Here is a 10857-nt window from a genome sequence, read left to right as displayed (position 1 = left end):
GATGAATCTGTGAGAACCGGTAGAGGGCTGGGTTCCATATGTAGAGACCTAAATGGATCCCATATGTGTAACGTCCACGGTATAGCCTCAGAGCCTGTGTTTCCCCCGGCACACTTCTGCCATTTCCAAGAGGGTTACAATCACCTCTAATCTTCCATATGCACCTAAATGGTTGTTCATATGTGTAACTGCTTCCGAAACCTCCTTCGGGAAGGATAGGGCTTCCGCATTTTTTCCCAGTGTTATCCAATCTCACTGAGTGGGTAGTGCTACGATAACGGTGACTAGTCTTGTTGCGAGCCCCGGCCTACAACAAAAAGGGGCGCAGGAGGCTTGCACAGGACACTGGAAGGGGCAGCATCCATGGCGCTTTGGTAGGGATCCCAATTCGTTGGTCACGACGTGACTCGTAGTGACCAACTGAAAGGGAATGTCTCAGTCACGTATGTAACCCTCGTTCCCTGAAGGAGGGAATGGAGACATCACGTCCCGTCGCCACGGCTGCTGTACCACCGCTGAGCGGCCGAGTTACCGGCTTGGCTCCTCAGCGAAAACCTGGTATGCGTTGCACCGGCTGCCTTTTTATGCTCAAGCTGTGGTCAGCGGCAGCTGGATGCAATTATCGCATGTCAATGTGCATTGGCTCATTTAGTTTACCTCTAAGTGGTAAACTTTAGTCTCCGTTCCCTCCTTCAGGGAACGAGGGTTACATACATAAACCGAGACGTTCTGGCAAATGAATCAGTCTTCATAAAAATAAAAAAATATTAAATGTAAATTAAAAATTTAAATTGAAAAAAAAACTGATCAAAATTAATCATATTTGCCAAATCTAATGGTATTTTCCTACAAAATAACAACATATGGAAATCATACAAAAAAAATAAATAAATCAATGTTAATATTCAACATGCTGATTCAACATTCTTACATTTTTTTTCATTGTCTTTCTTTTTACCTTTCAGAAATTTAAGCCTGCCTGAAGATATGTAAAACTTGTTTGACTCTTCATCCTATAACTGTCTTATTCAACATTCCTCGGTTTTCTCGTGTAGCAGTCAAACATGTCATAAAGGAAGATCTCCACCACAGTGCCATGGTGTCCAGTTACCAGTGAGAAATTACCCCACAAAGGGTTTCAAACTGCTTCTTCCACTCAATACAACAGGTTAAGTTGATAACTTCCTTCAGAACTCTTCGTTTAGACCACCTGTTTTTCAAAGTCAAGTAATGTCTTTTTTTTTTCTTCAACTACTGCCACTATTAGCACTATTAATATCAGCCATCCAGTATTTCTGATGAAAATTTTCTAACGAGATGAATTTAAAATTATACAAGGTCCTCTTACAACTGCCAAAGTGTTTTTACCCTTATGGTGTTTATACGTTTTAAGAGTTTCTTGAGAAATCACTGCCCTCAACAACCTCTCAAGTGGATGTAGAAACATAATGTGTGTATTTGTGTGTGCCTTCTCATTGTGCCAGTTTGCTCCTGTTGGGTCTAAAAGTTTATCCTGTTTTTACAGCAGACTATTAGGCAGGACCGTGACTATACACTGTAAAATCTAATTAGTTGAGCTTACTTAAAAAAAGCATGCAAACCGATTGCCTTGAAAAAACTAAGTAAAGTGAAATAGGAATAGTATGTTGTACTGGCAGATGCTTAGTTAGTATAGTTTACTTACACGAGAGTTCTAGTAACTAAAAAAGAACTGTAGGGGGTACTTGATCCTTTCATTTAGGTTTACTCATGACTTAGTATAGCTACTCACTGACTCCCAGAGTGCATTGCGGTATGAATAAATTATACAGTTGCTGTTTTACAGTTATTGATTTTATTTGACAATTTTATTTGCTGTCTTGTGTCAGTAGCAGCACAACAAAAAGAGCAAATAAAATGGTTATTGTTACAAGTAATGAAAATAAATGAAATTTAATTGTTACCATTGTTGAGGTTCACGTGCTGAATGTTTAAGTCTGTCTGTGACTTAAGCGTATTACCACACACTATTTAAGGATTATATAAACCCAAAGAAAAGCATCTCAGGATCTTTAAGAAAAAATAAATTTGATAAAGTTCATTAATGAACACACACAATAAATGCACTAACGCTTTAATTAGAAAATAGGTCACTTTCTAAAAGCAACCTATTTATTACTTTTCTTCCTTTGAAATCAAATAACTCTGACTTCATAATGCATTACTGAATTAACAGGAAGATAATTATAGTAACTTAAACCAAGTTCAAAGTGCCCAACCAAAGGGAACGTTAATCACTATAATGGTGAGTAAAAAAAAAAAAAAAACACATTTTAGGAAAATCAACATCAATTTATGAAGTTAGCTTATGTGATGTTCTCTCAGATATTTCAGTTGTATTGAGAATTCAACATTCAAGATGACTTTGGGAAACGAGTGAATGCAACTAGTGAAAGATAACTGCAGACATGGAGGAAATGGGTGAAAAGTCTATTAAGACTCTTTTTCTTTTCTTCTTCTTCTGTTGTTATGTTGCACATTAGCAACATATTAGTGCACTGCTGCCTCTCATTGGTTTATTAATGTCATTGGTTCCTTTGTGGCTACTTGAATATTTTAAGTAAGTGTCACTCAAAACAGTAAGTAAATTGTTTTATTTGCCTTGAAAGTAGCTGTAACTTAATAAAACCTAGTAAGTATAACAACTAAGTAAAGATAACTAACTAAATCTAAGTAAGGTAAACTATTGGATTTTACAGTGTACATCCGTGTTCAAAATCTATAATTCGCTAGTTTACAGCACATAGCACACCTCCAAAACATGTACAATCATTGCATGACAATTTTCTTATGCATGATACACATAATTTGCACAAAACAAATTATTCATTTGCACAAGCATATGGCACATTCCACAAATAGGGTATATTTTGCTGTTCCATGACATTTTTTAAAAGCCTTAGAGGCATTAATCCTATGTTGTCTTTGTTTTGACCTATGAGATATTGCATATTTGTTATCTAACATGAAACTAACTTAGCATGAAAGTGACTTTTTTTTTTTTGTCGGTTTGTTAATGGTGATTTTGACTTCCACCTGAGAGGACTTGGTCTTCATGACTATCTAACAATTAAAATCACAGAAGAGCATCATCATTTTAAAAGATGAAAAGTAAAAGTGAGTGAATTCTTAATTTCTTTATTAACCTTATTAAAACTTATTTCCCCCATTACCAAACAAGTAAATAAATAAACAAACAAACAAATAAAAAATTGTGAGGCCCAAAAAATAAGCTAGTTTGGATGTAAATCATCTCTATTTTCTCAATTATGAATAGACAAAATATCAAACAAATATCATACTGAGTGACAGCTTAATTTATGCTGAATTTGCTCTAATTTGCAACCCTGAAGAAAAAAATTGAGTTTCAGCTATTTTGTACCCTATTTATGGAAAATGCCATTTCCAAAACATTGCTTTCACACATAAACATCATAATTTCAGGTGCAATGATTATGTGGCAAGTTAGACATGATCTATATATAGATAAAAGCCAAAAAACAGCTGATACAGAAATTTGATTGTTAATATTATCGATTGTGTTTGACATGTATGTTGTGTTGTGTTGTGTTATTGGGAATGTGTGAAATTTGATTATGAGGTCAATCATTTTTTTTCCATCATATAATCTGTTCTGAAAGAGGCTAAAATGGTTTTAAATTGAGTAACAAGCAAATGAAAGATACTGGATTAATGAATGTGCATTTAATGGAAAGATTAAAAAGTAATCAATTATGTATGACATATATCACATTTGTATGTATACAGAGGAAATAAGAAACTTTGATTTCAAGTAATTGGAAAAAAAAGAGAACCAAAACAAGCTTTTTTTCATGTGATTGGAATTCATTTTGATAGTGAAACAGTGATTGTGAACTTTCAGTAATAGACTGCAGACTGTGTAGTAGATTATGTAGGGAAGGGGCAGGTCCCCTACATAACATCTGCTAAATCGAACAATTTCAAAGAATAGCCTCAATATTATTACAGCATTTTTTGTGTTATGGTCAGGAAACGTGAGTATTAAATAGTTCTAAATAGTTAGATTAAAAAATAAATATATAAAAATATATATTATATGTATATTGTAATCTTGAATGATGTCGAAAAGTAGCAGTATATGTCTAATTTAAACATTCTGTATATTTAAATTGAAGCAAGACAATATCATAGAGATGTAGGCTCATTTACAAATTGTTCTTCTAAGTTCTGGCATAAAACCTTATACAAGATATACAGTATTTGTCTACAGACCATAGGAGTAAAGTAGTTCACCACTTATTTTACTTCACCATGTATGATTACTTAGTGTGCATGCTGTAACACTGCATTCATGCTGCACAGGCCCAAAGCCTGGAGCCACAGTGATTTTGAGCCCAGGAAGCCTCACCCTCTGCTGGGCAAAGCCGACACCCACACTGGCTTCTGTTTACTCACACTTTAACTCACTCAATCCCCTTATGACTGGCTTATTTTATTTATTTATTTATTTATTTGTTTAACTGACATAGGTGTTATGTTACACTTCCACATCATATTGTACTCCAATAAGTATTTAATAAATCAAGTTATATTGCTTCTTGTTATATAAAAATGCACCATGAAGGATTGCTGTGTTACCTCTATAATTTTGGTCCATTTTGACCTCAAATTCATTGTAAGGGAATGTGTTCATTTTAACGTTTAATTCAGTAATGCTTTATTGAATTATGAACCAAAACTGAGATTTACATATTGTGTAATCATAACTGTTAACTGTTTGCTATGTATTCAATGATAATCATGTATTCAGTGACACTCAGTTACTTTGTTCACGTACACATGTACATTGTATTTTTACCACCATGTTTTGCATTAGATATTTGCATAATGTGAGCGACATCAGGCAACCACAAAATGTTAAAAAGTCTCCTAAAGGATATAATAAAACCATTAAGCTCATAATTTGATTTGCTGCACAGCAGTTAACATTAAGCCAGCTTGTGAAATCCAGACTGCGGCACAATGATTTTATGGCTAGCACTTTAGAGGTTGCCATTCATAGGTTGAGTTGCCAGGAAACATGACTCTAAATCCCTGATTATCTTCTATTAGAATTAGACAACAATTTCCTAGTTACTTGTTTACATGTATTCATAAGTACTGATGTAATAACTGGGTCATTAAATATCATTTTGAACTGTCAGAAGCCTGATATTATACTGAAGGTGAATTTTATCACATGATGCAACCATGATTGTACTGCCTTGATGTTTTATTCAAGATTTCATTTCTACATCAAGATCATACAAACTTAACATTTATGTTGGCATCAACAATAACAGCAGTCCAGTGAGGTTGGTTGGAATGGTTTGGGGACCAGTTTTTTGCTCGTTTTTTTCATCATGCATGCATGCCTCTGTTTAGTGTCTCGCTGAAGGTCTGACTCTGGCCTACTTTAAATACATACTGTATGCTTGCACTGCACCATAACTAAGAGCTGCATCACTAATTGTTTGTGTGGTTTTTAAAAAAAATAAAAACAAAGAAACAAAGCATTTTATTCCTGCCTCTTTTTAAACCTAAACATGTTTTATTAATTAAAAGTTTTAATTAATATTCAAAGAGATAGTTCCCTCAAAAATGTATTAATTTACTCACCCTCGTGACGTTCAAAACCCATGACTTGCTTTCTTCTGTGGAAAACAAATGAAGATGACCCATTCCTTTAAAAGAAATACAATGTATTAAAATCAATATTAGTAGAATTAATGATAAGAAAAAACAAACATTACAATTATTGCAATTACTGCATTAAAATATTGAATAATGTTTTAAAGCCATTCAAGGGCATTAATGCATTAAAGGGTGACATTAATGCATTAAAGCCAACCAAGCTATTTTCCACTATGTCGTCAATGCAGTGCAGATGTTTTAAATAAGTTCTACAGAGAGAAGCTGACAGAGGAGGCAGCAGCGTCTCCGCAGTGTGATCAACACCAGCTACTGCTGGAGAAAATTGCTGCACAGGCAAAAGTGAAGGTGACTCATACATGCAAATATACAACATGGATATTTATCAAAGTGGCAAAATCAGACCACAGCAACACGGCAACTTAAAGTTCAAAATAATAAAAACCAGGGAGCCTGATTATCTGCAAACAAATCTGAGCTGAGCACTATAGTCAGTCATTCAGTTAAACAGAGCATATGAGTTGTGAATCTCTTGATCAGTACTGATAAAAGTGTTTTTTTTTTATGTTATAATTTGTAATGCTGCTACTACCGTGACTCAGCAAGACAGATGTAATTTCAAACATCTGGTGCAAAAACCCTTCAGCTAATCAATCTCATCACAAGTAGTCTGATTTAGAATACACAGATGTGACTATTTCTCATTTTGTTATTCATATTGGTAATTATTTGTATAATTTCCTCAAATAACTGTTTTTTTTTTCTTTCTTTTTGAACTGTCAAGTCAAATTATTTGAAGGACCAGTCTTACCATATTACTTCCCTTAGTATTTATTGTTTTCATAACGGTTCCTCTTTCCAACTTCCTTCTCCTTGATAACACGTCTATAGTCAATGTACAAGAGTACATTTTGAAATAGTTCAGCAATGCTTATTTGGGAACGAATGCTGTTTCTCTCCCTGTGCTCTCTATTTTGTATATAATGCAAAACAGTATTTAGTATGGCTGGTGTCGAATAGCCGAAATAGTGTCGAAAAGTCTCTCTCTCTCTCTCTCTCTCTCTCTCTCTCTCTCTCTCTCTTCTTTCAAGGAATTTCTAATTAATGAAGTTTCTGCCATTTTCATGATAGAAATGTAATCATTTGATTCTTCTCTACACTGAAATAAATGGTAACCTAAAAAATGGCAACATGTAAATTAATTGGCTTTATTCAAGTCAAAAATATAATTTAACATCACTGAAGCTAAATACTTGAGATAGATACATTATTCATAACAAAAAAACATGCATTCAATCTATACTGTACACTAAATATCCTTTAAAAAATAAAAAGTCTCTCTCTCTCTCTCTCTCTCTCTCTCTCTCTCTCTCTCTCTCTCTTCTTTCAAGGAATTTCTAATTAATGAAGTTTCTGCCATTTTCATGATAGAAATGTAATCATTTGATTCTTCTCTACACTGAAATAAATGGTAACCTAAAAAATGGCAACATGTAAATTAATTGGCTTTATTCAAGTCAAAAATATAATTTAACATCACTGAAGCTAAATACTTGAGATAGATACATTATTCATAACAAAAAAACATGCATTCAATCTATACTGTACACTAAATATCCTTTAAAAAATAACCAAAAATATTAATGATATAACTTTGGTTATGAACAAACTAAGTGAATTTTTAAGTGCATCAAGTAAATGTTTTTTTTTTATAATTATATTTTACAGTTACTTGGTTGTCATCTGCAAATAAAAGTGTAATGATTAAAATAAAATTAGAAAATACTACTTTTAAGAGGAGAACATAACATTTACGCATAAAAAATGATTTATTAAAAGCAATCAGCTATCTTGATGAGAGTTTTAAAAATGCACAATGTAATCTCTTAGTATTTCGCAAGATAAGTGCATAACACCATAGCCACACCTTCAACTGCATCTCAGTACAAGTGTATTTGTTTGGTTTAGTGTGATTTTTCATTCCTGATGCTGACAAGTTTTGCTACATTTCCTCATGAACTTTATGAGTTACTCCTTGTGTGTGTAAAGATTTGTTAAAAGCGTCTCTTCATCATATACGTTTTCCATACATATAAAATAATTTATAAAGTTTTGTCAGTAAACCTAAAAATGTGCTTCATGTGGTACTATCTAAATTAGTCCATTTCAAAATCACCAAATCACTTACATTACGTTATACCAACAAACGTAATCGGAAGTGTTGAATCAGGTATACAAATAGTTCTTAAAGAAACAACTGCACTACATACACTTTTTATAGCACTCACTGCCATAAATAATATGGCAAAATACTCTAGACTAGAGTGAGCTTAAAGAGATCCAGATGCATGCATTCAAAGTACAACCAAATAAAATGACTTAAGGTTTTACTTACCTGGTAATGAACCATAATACGAGAAGCCTTCGCTCTTAAATTCAAAGAGATTTTAAAGGGCAACCCTGTCCTGTGAAGCCCATCCTGCCCACAAGTCCAAACTTCTCCTCCGCTCTCAGGCCTCAGCATCACTGCTCGCCGTCCACGCATCATAAAGTTATAGAAAAAGAGGGAGGAAGAGAGAAACAGAGGCAGGGAGGGCTGCATCCTCCTGCAGACACTCTTGTAGTTGTTCCTGGGACGATAAAGGTCTGAAGAACTGCAGCATTGTACTTTAATGCAGAGTGAGCGAGACACATAGAGGGAGATTCTAAGGTCACTGTTAATCACTTGAAATGCAGACTCTCTCGCTCTCTACCTCTCCGGCTCGCCTTCTCCCTCCTCCTGCTGTCCTCCTCACCTCTCCTCCTCCTCATCCTCCTCCTCCCCTCCATTCCTCTCTGCCTTTCCCTTCTGGCTAAGTTTTGCAACATCATGCTCCCCTCGTTGGCGCAGTCCAGGGGAGTCCAGCATCTTCGCAATCACCGATTGGTTTTCGTTGACAACATTTAATGCGTTCCAGTGCTTGCATATCATTTGATGCGTGGCGTCCAAAATGAAATCCATCCAGACCAAGCTCATGTTAATGAAAAATTATTCTCTTTTCCTTTACTATTGCGTGGCCAATCTCAATCCGAAGTCCATGATTGTGTTTCTTGCTCCAAAGTGTCCCAAACTCAGTCTTGTTAATGCATTCCTCCATTCTTCAACCGTGAGTGGGTCTCTATTGTCCAATCTCTCTCTCTCTCTCTCTCTCTCTCTCTCTCTCTCTCTCTCTCGTTCTTACTGGTTCTATACAGTAGATTGCATTATGGGAATTGCTCTCTCCCTCTCTTGACACTCCATCCTGCACAAACACACACACACACATATGCTGTGATATGGACTCCCAAGGTCACATTGTCCTGAATGTGTGTGTGTGTGTGTGTGTGTGTGTGTGTGTGTATGTGTGTGTGTGTGTGTGTGTACAAGAGTGTGACCACAGGGGGTTGATATCGAGTGCTATCCTATAAATCACAACGGCCCACAAAGGACGACATTCTGTCAGTCAGATATCTCTGTGTGTGTGTAAATGTCTCTGTTTAGATCAGTTGTCTGTGAAACAGCTGCTGTCTCTTTTTGGTGTCACATCTGCATCAAGTGACGGCGCTGTTCATCAGCAAATGTTCCCCACGATCAGGCCTAAAGATTTAATCACAGTCATCAGAAACAAAACATATATGTAACCACTACTGTGCAGTGAAAGGTGAGAAATTCCAGGATAACCTACCATTTTTGGCTATAGTATGCCGTATTAATTTGATGATTGAGTCATAACTGTTACGTTGTTGCCCCTTTAGACCACAAGTTTAGATAAGTCACATGTCTTGAATGGCCAAAGCGATTGACTAGCCAAGTGTCTCAGTCTATAAAACTCTTGACCACAAGGGTCCCAGACCACTTCCCCATGTATTAAGCTTTCCCTTTTAGCAGCTGCACTGCTGGCTCATCTGCCGTTTAATCCAATTGTTACAATTCTGGGGAGATGAGACACAAATAATCAAATAATCCATGGGATAGCACGTTTCAGATTGCTTAGACTCACAGAGCCAGGCTTTTTAGTGGAATAAAGTCTGTTCCACAGTTCATTATGTTTATATGCAACTTTTAACAATGGCTGAAAAGAAATTAAAATTTTATAAAAAATTCTCTAATGAAATTAGGGCCTAATAATTCACAGATATATCTCAAAACAAAGCACAAAAAAAGAGTGTTGCTCTGAAATAGCTAGAATAGTTGATACTCAGTGCCTCAAGCATCTGTATCTTTCAAAGATTTGATGGCACCAAAATTACAAACATTAACGTATTTTTACAACACGATGTGCACGGACTCATAGATTTTGCACACCATTCAGCCAATCAGAGCTAGAGATTTCAGCCAGTTTCTTGCCATGTTGGCAAGGGTCTGTGAGCATGTCGTCTGAAGCTGAGGCAACAGAATGCTTAACTGGACATTTTCTTGGCATAATAATATATCTATGGAGCTTGTGATATGATTGATAAAAATGATATGTCTAATCATGAATTTAATAGGGAAAATGCAATCATTTTTGAGCTAAAATAAACAATAGCCACTGATCTAATTAGGTAAATCAAGTGCTAGGAATAAAATTAAATAAAATTAAATAAATTGCCATAATGCTTTTATATTTATGTTTTTTATGATTTGATTTAATAATATTCTTTCATAAATAATTATTAAATAATATTCATAAGTTATGTATTGTATTAAATTATGGGGGCCAGGATATAAATAGTGTCATAGAGAGAGGTTTCAACAGCCAGTCATTTGTTTACAAGCCTAAAAATTGCCACTGTGGAAAACAAAACTGTTTGGATGCATTACTACAGAGATTAAAACGGCATCATAAATTATGCACATAATACATTTGATATCCTGAATGAGCTCAGCTGGGATACTACAGGACTCACAAGTGTCCATTACTTCATTTATCATGCATATTTAGTATTTCAGTCAAGCCTAGACAGTGTTCGATCTAGCTTCTCTTCCTGGAACCTTAATCACTGATCCAGTCCTGCATTGTAGGGTGGTTTGTGGTTGGTTTTACTCAAGGCCTGGTAAAGCTCCAAATAGAAAAACAGACAGAAAGAGGTAGATATTCATAGGAGGATGGTGGGTGTTATATATATATATATATATATATATAT

General features: G+C 35.1%; 1 protein-coding gene across 2 annotated transcripts in view; it reads left to right on the top strand.

Moving 5' to 3' along the window:
* Window positions 1-1549, top strand: part of scn2b (sodium channel, voltage-gated, type II, beta) — a 16743-nt gene extending 15194 nt beyond the window's left edge. For both annotated transcript variants that reach the window (XR_001641342.1, XM_016568222.1), the window contains one exon: window positions 966-1549. Coding sequence is in view for 1 of the 2 variants with exons in the window: in XM_016568222.1 (XP_016423708.1) it covers window positions 966-993 (28 nt within the window). In the remaining variant the exon portion in view is untranslated. The remainder of the gene's footprint in view (window positions 1-965) is intronic.
* Window positions 1550-10857: the final 9308 nt, after the last annotated feature.

This window comes from Sinocyclocheilus rhinocerous, unplaced genomic scaffold, assembly GCF_001515625.1.
Source record: "Sinocyclocheilus rhinocerous isolate Xijiao unplaced genomic scaffold, SAMN03320098_v1.1 scaffold1012, whole genome shotgun sequence".
Classification (NCBI taxonomy): Eukaryota; Metazoa; Chordata; class Actinopteri; order Cypriniformes; family Cyprinidae; genus Sinocyclocheilus; species Sinocyclocheilus rhinocerous.
Note: the sequence above shows the minus strand (reverse complement) of the source record. Positions and strands in the feature narration are given on the sequence as shown.